Genomic DNA, 14,931 nt, shown 5'->3' with positions numbered 1-14,931 from the left:
TAGGCGAATTAACCTGAGGAAGGAGCTGTGCTCCGAAAGCTAGTGATTCGAAACAAACCTGCTGGACTTTAACCTGGTGTTTTAAGACTTCTTACTTAAAGAAAGTGACAGCGGAGACAGTGGATCTACTGATTATTGTATTTCAAAATTCCCTAGATATGGGAGAGGTTCTAGTGGATTGGAAAAATGCTTATTCAAAAAGGGAGGGAAGCAGCAAGTAGGAAGCTAGACCAGTTAGTTTAACATCTGTCTTTGGGGAAATTGTTAGAATCCATTAAGGAAGCAATAACAGGACATTTGAAAAGTCAAAATGCCATCCGGTATCAGTCAGCAAGATTTTATTGAAGGAAAATTGTCTTTGACAAATTTGCAAGATTTCTTTGAAGATGTAACAAGTTAAGTGGATAATGGGGATCCTGTAGATGGAGCATATCTGAACTTCCAGGGGCATTTGATAAAGAGCCGCACAAAAGGTTGATACATATGGTAAGATCAGGCACAAGGTAAGATGGAGTTAGGGGTAATTTATTAGCTTGGCTAGAGGACTGGCTAATCAACAGACGGCAGAGAGATGGGATAAATGGGTCTTTTTCTGGTTGGCTAGATATATCCAGTGGGGTGCCACAGGGTTCAGTCCTCGGGGCACCAACTATTTGCAATATATATTAATGACTGATGCAAGGATAGAAGGTACTAAAGTCAAATTTGCAGATGACATTAAAATAGGTGGGATAGTAAGTTGCAATGAGGAAATAAATTTACAAATGGATAGGTTAGGTGAGTGGGCCAAAATTTGATGGGTGGAGTTTAATGTGGATAAATGTGGTTATCCACTTTGGTCAGAAAAATAGAATGGCAACTTATTATCTAAATGGAGAGAAACATAAAGAGTGCTTCGGTACGGAGGGATCTGGGATTCCTCGTGCATAAATCACAGAAAACTAGTATGCAGGTACAGCAAAAATAACAACGGCAAATGGATTTTTGGCATTTATGGTTAAAGGGAAAGAGTATAAAAGTAGGGAAGCGTTGCTGCAATTATACAAGGCATTGGTGAGACTGCACCTGGAGTACTGTGTACAGTTTTGCCCCCCTTGCTTGAGGAGGGATGTAGTTGCATTGGAGGCAGTTCATAGGAGGTTCACCAGATTGATTTCAGAGATGAGGGGTTTTCTTATGAATAGAGATTGAGCATGGTAAGCCTTTGCCCTCTAGAGTTTAGAAGAATGAGAGGAGATCTAATTGAGATATATCAAATGATAAACGGTATTGACAAAGTAGATGTAGAGTGATGTTTCCTCTTTTGGGGCAATCTAGAATGAGGTCACAGTTTTAGGATAAGGGGTAGCAGATTTAAAATAGAAAGAGAAGGGAGCGAGAGATGGTGTTACTGCTCCAATGGCAGATTTGTTCCATGCTTTTAGCATCTTGGGTGCTGCAACAAAAGGCATTTCAAAACTATTATTCTGGTTACATGACCTCTCAGGGAGAAAACTCTCCTCTGGTTGGAGTCATACCGAGCACAAAGGAAGATAGTTGTGGTTGTTGGTAAGTCACCTCAATCCCGGGACATCATTGCAGGAGTTCCTCAGGCGCAACCACCTTCAGCTGCTTCATCAATGACCTTCCTTCCAACATAAGGTCAGATGTGGGGACATTCGCTGATGATTGCGCACTGTTCAGCACCATTCATGACTCCTCAGAAACTGAAGCAGCCCACGTGCAAATGCAACAAGACACTATCCCGGCTTGGACTGACAAGTGGCAAGTAACATTCATGCCACACAAATGCCAAGTTATGACCATCTCCAATGAGAGAGAATCAAACCATCACCCCATGGCATTCAATGACATTACCATCATTGAATCCCCCACTATCAACATCCTGGAGGTTACCATTGACCAGAAACAGAACTGGACTAGCCATAAAAATACTGTGGTTACTAGAGCAGGTCAAAGGCTAGGAATCCTGTGACAAGTAACTCCCCTCCTGACTCCCCAAAGCCTGTCCACCACTCACAAAGCACAAGCCAGGAGTGTAATGGAATACTCCCCATTTGCCTGGATAAGTGCAGCTCCAACAACACTCACAAAGCTCAACGCCATCTAGGACAAAAAAGCCCACTTGCTTGGCACCCCTTCCACAAACATTCACTCCCTCCACCACCGACACACAGTAGCAGTAGTGTGTACCATCCACAAGACGCACTGCAGGAACTCACCAAGGCTCCTTAGGAAGCACCTTCCAAACCCACGACCACCTGGATCTGGAAGAGCAAGGCAGCAGATTCATGGGAACACCACCATCTGGAAGTTTCCCTTCAAGTCACTCACCATCCTGACTTGGAAATATATCCCCGTTCCTTCACTGTTGCTGGATCAAAATCCTGGAACTCCCTCCCTAATAGCACAGTGAGTGTATCTATACCACATGGACTGCAGCGGTCCAAGAGTAATTAAGGGTAATTAGGGATGGGCAACAAATGCTGGCCTAGCCAGTGAAGCCCCCATCCCATAAAAATGAATTTTTAAAAGATTTACAGCCGAGATAACCAAATAATTGGGACAGAACAAATGTATTAAGACAATGGCCGTTAAATGAACAGAGACCAAGGTATTGTTCAGAAGAATTCAAGGAAGAGTAAACAAAGTGTTCTGAGTTAAACAGACAATTCCAGTAACCAGATTTAAGGTGGGAAATTAGACCAGAAGTAAATCAAAAGGTGATGCCCTTTTAATTATCTGGGAATCGAGAATTAACGCAATTGTTAACAGTTTGTACAGCAGTCAAGACTGATGTGACAAGGGAGTGGTGTAAAACCTGGATTCACTGTTAACAGTGGAGCTGGGACTTCCGGTGGCAACAGGTAGAAGGTCACACATAATGTGGCTCCCGTTATCATCTTTGTTTTTTGGACTTTTTAACCCTGTCTGGGGATTCTGGTCGTCAAAATTGGCCCATCATGTGGGATAAGGAATTTGTCAGTGAAAATATGTTGTAATCTATGAAGAAGGTTGCTGATAAGAAGATTCCAGGGCGTGATCCTTCAACGGAGCCAGTAAGCTTGCGAAGCCCAGCAGGAGGAACGGCGGCAGACCCGGCCTTGGGTGTGGCCGCCCGTACCACGATGGAAATGCTGATTGGGGTGATGGCACAGGAGTTTGAAAAACAGTTTGCGAAGCATTTGGAGGGGCAGGGTGATGATGGAAACCCTGAAGCGGTCATCTGAGGAGCCACTTGGCTCGTTTCCAAAGAAGCTGGAAAAATCTTTGGAGGCAGTGAAGGAGCATGGAGAGGCGCTGAAGGGTGTGGAGGAGGCCTTGTTGCGATACGGTGATTGAATCACCTCGTTGGAAGCTGAGATGTTGCTGGTGGACAAGAGGAACAAGCCTCTGAGGGCAAAGATGGATGACGTGGAGTACAGGTCGAGGAGGCAGAACCTCAGAATCATGGGGTGACCAGAGGGCCCGAAGCTGACTGAGTACTTTTCTCAGATGTTTGTCAAGCTTTTGAGGTTGAGGCGGGCAATTGTCCCCTCTAGAATTGGATCGGACCCATTGAGTGCTGCGTTGGAAACCTCGGGCAAATAAGCCAGCGTGGGCAGTGATTGGATTCCACAGCTTCCAGGTGAAGGAGCAAGTTCTGCAATGGGCCAAAGTGAATCGGGACGCGAGGTGGGAAGGAAGCATCATTAGGATATACCAAGATGTCGGAGCGGAGTTGGCTAGGCGACGTGCAGCTTTTAACAAGACAAAGTCAGCACTATTTTGGAGTGACGTACTCGGGATGGCTGAGAGTGACATTTTGGTCAAAAGGTCATTTTTTCAATGTGTTGGAATCTTCCACCAAAACCAAGGGCCTAGCTGTACCACTGACATAGCCGAAGAGTTTTATCAAGCATCTGAACTAACCTGGAGGGCAGTCTAGACAATAGGTGTTCTTCCTGAAACAATAATTATGTTTCTCCACTGGCACTGCCAGATTTGCTGAATATTTACAGTATTTTCTGTTTTTAACCTGAATGGCTAAAGATAAATGATGTTTTATGATCGGAGGCAAGAATTGATTTTTACTCACAGATGGCCATGCTTCTTGTTTCATATCTGCTTTTTTCTAGGTTCTGTGATCAGCACTCAACTTTTGATAGTCAACATGAGCCACTCAACAAGAATAGCTGTGTTCCATGTTTTGTGGTCCTTTACTGCCACCAAGTGGTTACAGAGGGAAGAAAACTTCAACAGACTTAAATTAATCATCATCCGTACAGTAGAAAAATGTTCCAAGAGGCTTCACAGGATTATAATCCAAAAAAACAGAAGCTGTGTGAATTATTAATAGGAGTGCCCAAAAGCGTGGTCAAAAGAGGTTTGTTTTCGAAGAGGAAGGATCAAGAGACAGAAAACCTTTGCATGTGCATCCATGATATTTGAAATCTTTTGTTAATATTCTTGATTTTAATATAAAAACAAATTACTGCAGATTCTGAAATCTGAAACAAAAATAGAAAATGCTGGACAATTTCAGCAGGTCTGACAGCACCCATGGAGAGAGGACAGAGCTAACAAGTGCGATCTACCTGCTGTGTTACGCCAAAAAGGCAGCATGGCGCAGCTGCTAGATGCCAGGAGACCCCTCTTCTGGGATCTACCCGGCTTGATACACCTCTGGAGATCTAATGCGATTTTGCAAATCAAATCTGCATCGTAGAGCGAGACAGGTAGTCTCACTCTAATATGCATTTCCATGATTGACCTGAGGCATTGTGATCTACCTCTCTTTCCTCAGAGACGTTGGGTGAGTGCTGTTTTGTGCTGGTCCCCACAAACGGAGAGCAGACAGAATGGCACTCGGGTCTCCTAGGGGATCAGAGGTCCCCAGATGATTTCTCTCTGGGAAGGGTGGCACCTTGGTGCCCGGTGGATGGGGAAGGGAGGGGGGGAGCCTGAGATCCCCCTTATAGGTGAGTTGTGGGTTTGAGGGCCGCATCGGGGGTTGAGAGATTGGGACACCATTTAAAAATGGCTGATCTCCTACATTGAGGAGTTCTGGCGAGCGGAGCTCCTCAGTAAAGGAGACAGGACTAAGTGTGGCATCAAAGAACAATACAGCTCAGGAACAGGCCCTTCGGCCCTCCAAGCCTGCACTGATCACGTGTCCTATCTAGACAAACCGCTTATATCCTTCTATGCCCCGTCTGTTCATGTGCCTATTCAGATAAGTCTTAAAAGTCGCTAACATATCTGCCTCAACCACCTCACTTGGCAGTGCATTCCAGGCCACCACCACCCTCTGTGTAAAAAACTTCCCCCGCACATCTCAACTGAACCCATCCTCCCTCACCTTGAACTTGTGCCCCCTTGTAATTGCCATTTCCGCCCTGGGAAAAAGCCTCCAACTGTTCACCCTATCTATACTCCTAATAATTTAATAAACTTTTATCAAGTCGCCCCTCAGCCTCCATCTCTCTAGGGAGAACAATCCCAGTTTATTCAATCTGTCCTCATAGCTAATACCCTCCATACCAGGCAACATCCTGGTAAACCTTTTCTCTACTCTCTCCAAAGCCTCCACGTCCTTCTGGTAGTGCGGTGACCAGAATTGGACACAGTATTGCAAATGTAGCCTAATCAACGTTCTATATAATTGTAACTTAATTTTTGAGTTTTTATACTCGATACCCCATCCTATGAAGGCAAGCATGCCATCGTTGGGGGTTCCCTGCTGAGTCCTGGTAGATAGCATGGTGTTGCGAGCACCGAGAAACACCCGGCTAAACGCGGTCATTTTGGGACTCCATTCCCATTCGTGCCCAATGTTTCGAGTCTGGATGACTGTCAAAAGTTTTCGTTTTATTGATTTTAATGATTGTCCGTTATTAATTCCACAGCATAGATATATTATACACACACCTTGATGAAAGAGTTTCTCTTCAGTTGCCTAGTTACAACATCCATATTCTGGGGCCATCCAGAGTTTTTCTGATCATTTTCTGTCAGGAATAAGATCATGGCTACTGGAAAGGGATCCACAAATGGAACCTCACCAGTCTGACGGAGGAAGTAAAAAAGGACCTGCAAAGATGGAACACACTCCCCCTCTCCCTCGCGGGGAGAGTCCAGAAGATCAAAATGAACGTACTGCCCAGGTTCCTCTTCCTGTTTAGATCCATTCCGATCTACGTCCCCAAGGCTTTTTTTAAAGCGCTGGACAAACTTATCATGGCGTTCGTATGGGGGTAAAAATGCTACGATCCCAAAGAAGGTCCTACAAAAAACAAAATCCGGGGGGGGGGGGGGGGGGGGGGCTAGCCCTCCCGAACCTACAATTCTACCACTGGGTGGCAACAGCCGAACGAGTAAGGGGATGGATCCAGGAGCCAGAGGCCGAGTGGGTGCGTGCGGAGGAGGCCTCCTCCATGGGGATCTCCCTCCGGGCCCTCGCCATGGCAGCACTCCTATCCCCACCCAAAAAACACTCCAGCAGCCCGGTGGTGACAGCCACCCTCCAATCCTGGAACCAACTGCGGCAGCAATTTGGCCTGACCAAAATGTCGGACAAGGCTACCATCTGTAACAACCATAGGTTCACACCAGCACTGACTGACGCCACCTTCAAAAGGTGGAGGCAGGACGGAGGGACACTGACAGTCAGGGACCTATACACGGACGGCAGGATCGCAACACTGGACAAACCGACAGAGAAATTACGGCTAGCCAGGGGGAACGAGCTACGGTATCTGCAGCTCAAAAACTTCTTACGAAAGGAGACAAGGATGTACCCACGACAGACACTACTGGAAGACCTACTGGACGCAAGTATCCTAGAGAAAGGGAAGCGACATGTATGACCGACTGGTAGAAAGGGACGACACCATACCGGACACAACAAGAAAGAAATGGGAGGATGACCTGGGAGATAGGGTGGGGACTCTGGAGCGAAGCACTGCATAGGGTCAACTCCACCTCCATGTGCGCAAGGCTCAGCCTGACACAACTAAAAGTGATACAGAGAGCCCACTTAACAAGAAACCGTATGAGTAGGTTCTTCCCGGAGGTGGAGGACAGATGTGAACGGTGCCAAAGAGGCTCGGCCAACCACGCCCACGTGTTCTGGTCTTGCCCCAGACTTGTGGATTACTGGACAGCCTTCTTCGAGGCTATGTCCAAAGTGGTGAGGGTGGAGCCATGCCCGATAGTGGTGGTCTTCGGGGTTTCAGACCAGCCAGACCTATTCCTGGGGAGGAGGGCGGACGCCCTTGCCTTTGCCTCCCTGATCGCCCGCCGTAGAATCTTGTTTGGCTGGCGGTCAGCCAGCGCCGGCCCTAGGGTTGCTGGCGCCCCGGGCAAGCTGAACTTCGGCGCCCTTGGGGGGGGGGGGGGGGGGGGGGCGGGGGGAGGAGTGACCACCGGCGAGCCTGGATCCATCCGCCATGTTTGTGCGGGGCGGCCACCGCTCATGCGCTGATTGACACCGGCCCAACTGCGCATGCGCGGGACCCGCACTCCTTGATGGCGCCCCCTAGCACATGGCGCCCCGGGCGACTGCCCGAGTTGCCGGTACCTTGAGCCGGCCCTGCGGTCAGCAGCACCACCCAGAGCTGCAGACTGGCTGTCCGACGTCTCGGAATCTCTCCAAATGGAGAAAATCAAATTCGCCATCCGAGGGTCAGACGACAGTTCCACAGAACGTGGGAGCCATTCATGCAATTGTTCCGGGACCTGTTTGTGGCCAACGAACAAGAGGAAGAATAGTCGGGTGGACAAGAATCAGGGGAAAATGGACGGGAATCGGGGGAAGGTAGCCGGGGGGGGGGGGGGGGGGCTACGGGTTCGTTATGGGGGTTTGTTCTCATGGTTTTACGCTTATTTCTTTTCTTGTTAATTTATTGTTTTTGTATTGGAGGGGAGGGGTTACTGTTTTTCTCTGTTGTGATAAAATTTGTTGTTGAAAACTTGAATAAAAATTATTCCAAAAAAAGAAAAAGGACAAAGCCGCAAGCGACAGTCTGATGGCAAGCTAAGGCCCAAAACCAAATTGTAAATAAATGCCTATAAACATGTGCCTTGGCCATATTGGGGAATGTAAAATATGTATGCCTGTTAAAGGGGGTGGCCACAGTTGTTATTATGAAGATGCTTACTTGTAAATATACATGTTAATTTTTGCGTGTTTTGTTTTCTCTAATAATTTGTAATTTGTTGGATATAAAATATGAAAAAATAAAAAACATTTCTAAAAAAAAAAGAATAAGATCATGGCTGAATTTCTCCGTCATCTGCACTTTCCATGTCATGTTCATCCACAGCACCGTATTCCCCGACTGTCATAACCCACCACACGGGACTTTCGGGTGGGAATGAGTTGAGTTGCCCGCACAAGTTTGTTTGCCTCCTCTGCTTGGTTGAAACTCAGACAAGGAGAATGAGCCGCGCGCGTTGCTGTTTCGGATTTGTCTTCTTCAGCTTCCCGTACCTGGGACCGCCCACGACCTTTACCCTCGCCGACGGGTTGGAAAAATGGCAGAAATGAATCCTCCAAGAGGCCCGGAGTTTGCGAAACGCCTGGACCCCAGGAAGGACAGTCTGAGCAAAGAGCAGATTGAGTTCGTGCGGAGAGTGGAGCTCGCTCAGTGGCACAAAAACCTGCAGAAACGGCGCGGAAGGAACGTGTTGACGGGCTTAGCCATCGGGGCCGTGGTCCTGGGCATCTGTATCCTCCTTCCTGACCTGATTTCAGTGCTTTGGGCCCAGATGAGAAAGCTACGGTTTTGCACAGTGAACTCGGGCATGGTTATAGCCACCGCGCTTTGCTGCCGATGGGATCAGAACATTTTGTGCAGCCATTTCATCGCTCACGCGCCTATCCATGTACCGATTACAAAATCTATCCTGAGCTTCCTCACTCTTGGGAATGGCCGATTCCTCGCACCGCCGCGGACCCGGGTTTGATTCCAGCCTCGGGTCACTGATCGTGCGGAGTTTGCACGTTCTCCCCGTTTCTGCGTGGGTTTCCTCCCACAGTCCAAAGATGTGCAGGCAGGTTAGGTGCATTGGCCGTGCTAAATTGCTCCTTCTTGTCCAAAGGTTGGGTGGGGCATGGGATTGGGCCTTAGATTCGATGCGCCGAATGGCCTGCGCTGTGGGGATTCTATGATTTTAACCTGTCTTGTTCTTCGATGGGAATCATGGCTGACTTACATCCCTGTGTATTGCTTAACACACTAAGCTTAAAAAAAACATTGATTTGAGCAATTATCTCTTGCTTTTTTTGTGGGAGAGTGTTCTACCCATTTCTATCTTCCTAACTGCTGGAAATTCAGATTCTGAGCATTTCACCCAATGCTACACATTAGTCAGTATAGAAATAGTAAGGGAAGGTACACATGGAGCTAAAGTAGTGAGTACTGGGACATGAGGACCAGTGCTGGAAGCTGTACGGGATGGTAGGGTCTTATCTGAATATGATTGGAACTAAGATCTTCATGAATAAGTGCAGAATAACAAGTGCTGTGGGGGGAAAGTTTAAACTAATGTGGCATGAAGGGGAGAGAAAAAACAAGACAAATAAGAAAAGAAAATGGCAAAGGGGATAGATAAGGGTTAGAAGGAGGTGTTACAAAGAATAAGATTGTTTGACAGAGGGGAATTTGAATTGAATGTAAGTCAATGCACACAGTATGCTGAATAATATTAGTAATTGAGTATCACAAATTGCTTTGGAACAGTATGAATATAACGGTGCCAGGGGGTGTCAAACGAGCTTGGTCAGGGTGACCACCTCTGAGGACATAAAATGAGGGTTACACACTTCTCTCTCTCTTTCTCTCTCTCCCCTTCCACTGCCCCCGGGCCCCGCTGCTTCTCTTACTTGATCCTCCTCTTCCTGGGCCCCATGGCGCCTCTTTCACAGAATCTTCAGTTTCACTTCCCAGTCCTACTGTCATTTTGGAAGTAGCTCTGGGGCCACATAGAATGACTTCGGGCCATTCAGCCACAAGGCCACCGGTTGGACAAGCCTGTTTTAGAAGCTATATAAGAACATAAGAACTAGAAGCAGGAGTAGGCCATCTGGCCCCTCGTGCCTGCTCCACCATTCAACGAGATCATGGCTGATCTTTTGTGGACTTAGCTCCACTTTCCAGCCTGAACACCATAACCCTTAATCTCTTTATTCTTCAAAAAACTATCTATCTTTAACTTAAAAACATTTAATGAAGGAGCCTCAACTGCTTCACTGGGCAAGGAATTCCATAGATTCACAACCCTTTGGGTGAAGAAGTTCCTCCTAAACTCGGTCCTAAATCTACTTCCTCTTATTTTGAGGCTATGGCCCCTAGTCCTGCTTTCACCCGCCAGCGGAAACAACCTGCCCGCATCTATTCCCTTCATAATTTTATATGTTTCTATAAGATCCCCCCTCATCCTTCTAAATTCCAACGAGTACAGTCCCAGTCTACTCAACCTCTCCTTGTAATCCAACCCCTTCAGCTCTGGGATTAACCTAGTGAATCTCCTCTGCACACCCTCCAGTGCCAGTACGTCCTTTCTCAAGTAAGGAGACCAAAACTGAACACAATGCTCCAGGTGTGGCCTCACTAACACCTTATACAATTGCAGCATAACCTCCCGAGTCTTAAACTCCATCCCTCTAGCAATGAAGGACAAAATTCCATTTGCCTTCTTAATCACCTGTTGCACCTGTAAACCATATAATTCATGTATTGAAAGATATGTTAGCGTAGTGGTTAGCGCAGTTGCTTCACAGCTCCAGGGTCCCAGGCTCGGTTCCTGGCTTGGGAGTCTGCATGTTCTCCCCTGTGTGCGTGGGTTTCCTCCGGGTGCTCTGGTTTCCCCTCAGTCCAAAGATGTGCCGGTTAGGTGGATTGGCCATGATAAATTGCCCTTGGTGTCTAAAAAGGTTAGGTGGGGTTACGGGAATAGGATGGAGGCGTGGGCTTAAGTGGACTGGTGCAGACTCGATTGGCTGAATGGCCTCCTTCTGCACTGTAAATTCTATGATTACTTCTATGATTAATTGAAGATGGGTTTGTGCTGCCATTCCATAGGACAGTAACCCACTTTAGATATCTGGGGGTGCAGGTGGCACGTGATTGGGGGGAGCTCCGTAGATATAACATTGCTAGTTTGGTGGGGAGGGTGAAAGCGGATTTGACACGATGGGATTGTCTTCCTCTATCCCTGGCAGGTTGGATGCAGTTAAGATGAATGTATTGCCGTGTTTTTTGTTAATTTTCTAGTGCCGGCCAATCTTTTTAACCAAAGCGTTTTTTAAGGATGTAGATAAGATGAGTACCTTGTTCATTTTGGGGAGGGGTGGGGGGTAAGGTGGCTAGGATTAAGAAGGTGTTGTAGAGAGGATGGCAGTCGGGAGTTTGGTCTCCCAAATGTATTGCATTTTTACTGGGCGGCGAATGCTGAGAAGGTGCGGGACTAGATTAGAGGGAGGGGGGGGGGACTCCCAGTTGGTTGGAATGGAGGAGAGTCTATGCAGGGGCCGGCGTTGGGGGCGTTGGCAACAGCACCACTCCCGATGGCCCCAGGAAAATACTCAGGGAATCCGGTGGTAGCAGCGACACTCAATATCTGGAAGCAGTTGCGCCAGCACTTTAGGTTGTGGGCGGGGTCAAGGGAAATACCAATTCAAGGGAATCATAGGTTTGAACCTGGGAGTTGAGATGGGAATTTCCGAAGATGGTAGGAGAGGGGAGTTAATGTATTGAAGGATTTGTTTCTGGGAGGCCGGTTTGCGAAGTTGGAGGAGCTTTGGGGGAGGAGGGGGTAGACTGGGTTGGGGAATGGGGAGAAGTTTAGGTCCAAAATTTGGTCAGGAAGGAGGTACAGAGCTTTCCGATTGCACCGGCCCCCACAATGTTGGAAGAGATATTGACGACGGGGGGGATTGGAGAAAGGGGTGGTGTCGGTGATTTATGGGGTTATTCTGGGAGAAGATAAGGTATCACGGGATGGGATTAAGGCAAAGTGGGAGGCTGAGTTGGAGAAAGGCATGGAGGAGGGGTTGTGGTGTGAAGTGCTACGGAGGTTAAATGCGTCAACTTCATGCGCAAGGTTGGGGCTGATACAGTTGAATGTGGTGTATAGGGCAAACCTCACAAGGGCGAGGATGAGCTGATTTTTTTGAGGAGGTGGAGGATGTTTGTGAAGGCTGTGGGGCGGGGGCACGCAAATCACATTCATATGTTTTGGTCCTGCCCAAAACTGGAGGGGTATTGAAATGAAATGAAAATCGTTTATTGTCACAAGTAGGCTTCAAATGAAGTTACTATGAAAAGCCCCTAGTCGCCACATTCCGGCGCCTGTTTGGGGAGGCTGTTACTGGAATCGAACCGTGCTGCTGGCCTGCTTGGTCTGCTTTCAAAGCCAGCGATTTAGCCCTGTGCTAAACAGCCCCTGGCGGGAGGTCTTTAGGGTAATCACAAAGGTGGTGCGCGTGAGACTTGAATAAGGTCCCCTAGAAGCCATATTCAGGGTGTCGGATTGGCCGGGGTTGGAAGTGGGTGCGGAGGCAGATGTCTAAGCGTTCGCCTCGCTGATTACCCGAAGGCGGATTCTGTTGGGGGTGGAGGCCAGCTTCTCCGCCCTGTGCCTTGCGTGGTAGGACCTGCTGGAGTTCTTAATGCCCGAGAAAGTAAAGTTCGAGTTGAGGGGGAGGATGGAAGGGTTCTACAACTCATGGGCCTTGTTCATCATGCATTTTCATGAATTGGATGACATCGAGCATTTGGGAAGGGGGGATTTGGAATGTATAAATTAAATGATGATTCTTTTTCATTGGTGATTTGTATTCAAAATGTTGGGAGCTGTTTGAGGGTGGGTAGGCTGAGGAGATTGTTGGTTACATTGTTATTGTTAATTATTTCTTGTTGTAAATATGATCAATGTGAAAAAGGAGAATGAAAAAAAATGGATTTGTAAATAGCATAAGGGAGTGTATTAATGAAATATGGTAGATGTGTACTTGAATTATTCAAAAGATGTTTGTTAAGTTGATACATAGAAGAAACATTGCTGAAACTAAATTACACATTAGATAAATGTGGCAGAATAGGTAGAAAGTTAGCTACAGAACATACGATAAAGCAGTGCTTACTGAAAGCTTTGTGGACGGAAAGTAGAATAACGTGTCTGGCAGTCAGGGTTAAGAACATGCCTCACATTTTTGTGTATATGTCTGAAATTTATTTTTTATATACAGACTTCATAATGTGGTCTGCGGTATAGGTGCACAAAATCTGAAATTGCAAATAATAGGAAGTATGATTAACTGAAGAGGACTGTACAATTTCAGAGGTCATATACCAGTTAGTATATTAGGTAGGTAGATGTAAGCTGACAATTAATGCAGAAAAATAAAAGATGGATTATTTTAAAGGAAAGAATAAGCAGAACTGTGCAATAAATGGCAAAACCTGAACTAATTGGGTTCAGATACACAAACTTTCAACAGTTAGAACATTTTGATAAAAGTTGTGCTTTAAATAAAACATGGAGAGAAAACAGATTCAATAAGTTGGTACCCGAGATTAGAGCTTTTGGTTATAGATTTCATAGAATTTACCGTGCAGAAGGAGGCCATTTGGCCCATCGAGTCTGCACCGGCTCTTGGAAAGAGCACCCTAGCTCCACCCTATCCCCATAACCGAGTAACCCCACCTAGCGCTAAGGGCAATTTGGACCCTAAAGGCAATTTAGCATGGCCAATCCATCTAACCTGCACATCTTTGGACTGTGGGAGGAAACCGGAGCACCCGGAGGAAACCCACGCAGACACGGGGTGAACGTGCAGACTCCACACAGACAGTGACCCAAGCCGGGAATCGAACCTGGGGCCCTGGAGCTGTGAAGCATTTGTGCTAACCACTATGCTACTGTATCTGCCGCTTCAGAATAGTAGACCTGCCATTTTTACCTTTTTAATTTGTTGCCATATGAAAGAACAGAGCTTAAGTTTTGGTGCAAGAAGTTATTTTCAGATGGCAGATAACTAAATGTTCATATGTTTGACTTTTATTTAGTCACAGCAATAGCAGTGTTTTTAAACATTTTCAAACATTGAACTACAACTACAAACTTTAGATTTTAAATAATGTGTGCAGATTTTTTAGTTATATTTCCTTAATAATGTCCCCAGATGGATACACGTTTTATTCAGTGTCACAGGAACGTTTTTTGGATGATTTGGAAGAAGAAGCAAATAGTGCTCGAAGAAGACATGATTCCAAGACTTCAGTAAACTGAAACACTAAGTTTATACTGTTTGTGATTTATGACTGGTGAAACTGAACAATTATGCAACTTGTATCTATTAAAGAAAATTAAACATGCTGGATCAAGATGTACATTTTTCAGAATGCACAGAAGCTTTTATTTTCTGTTGGTGTCTGCCTTGATCTAGGAATAATTTTATGGCAGGGGCAATACCTCCTATTTGTATGGCCAAATGGAATGTATACATTTGATGCACTATTAATAAAACTAGTAACTTGAATCTAATTATTCTTTCAAACCATATCTAAGATTTGAAAAAAAGTTCCTCAAAATCATGTTTTAGTACTTCAGGTTCTTATTAATTCCTTTAATTAGCCTTTAAGTCCGCACAGTAAAATAGATCTTCACAAAGTTGTGAAGTTTAACATTAATTGGGACATACTGTGAGTTCCTTGGATAAAAATGTTGTTGATAGTGTTCAGGTATTTAATGGAAGCAGTAACTTTAATGGTTCATGTTTTCAAAAGTTGTGAATCTTCATTTTTATGGTAGGATACTCAAATCAATTTTAGTCATTCAATCTTGTCTTTTGCATTAGAAAATTAACGTAAGTTGTAGAAAGTCATATTATACAGCAATATTCCCTTTAAAATTTAATTGTTTTTCCTAGTCAGAATTTTGCAA

At 45.9% G+C, this 14,931-nt stretch overlaps 1 protein-coding gene across 1 annotated transcript; it reads left to right on the top strand.

Annotated features, from left to right (window-relative positions):
• The first annotated feature begins 8,470 nt into the window (after positions 1 to 8,470).
• LOC119953981 (cytochrome c oxidase assembly factor 3 homolog, mitochondrial) lies at positions 8,471 to 14,532 on the top strand. Its single transcript, XM_038778757.1, has 2 exons — positions 8,471 to 8,710; positions 14,171 to 14,532. Exons 1-2 carry the CDS (start codon positions 8,518 to 8,520, stop codon positions 14,275 to 14,277), a joined length of 300 nt encoding a protein of 99 aa, XP_038634685.1. The 5' UTR covers positions 8,471 to 8,517; the 3' UTR covers positions 14,278 to 14,532.
• Positions 14,533 to 14,931: the final 399 nt, after the last annotated feature.

The sequence above is a fragment of the Scyliorhinus canicula genome, chromosome 19 (assembly GCF_902713615.1).
Source record: "Scyliorhinus canicula chromosome 19, sScyCan1.1, whole genome shotgun sequence".
Classification (NCBI taxonomy): domain Eukaryota; kingdom Metazoa; phylum Chordata; class Chondrichthyes; order Carcharhiniformes; family Scyliorhinidae; genus Scyliorhinus; species Scyliorhinus canicula.
The sequence above is the reverse complement of the archived record's forward strand: the minus strand, read 5'-3'. Positions and strand labels throughout refer to the sequence as shown.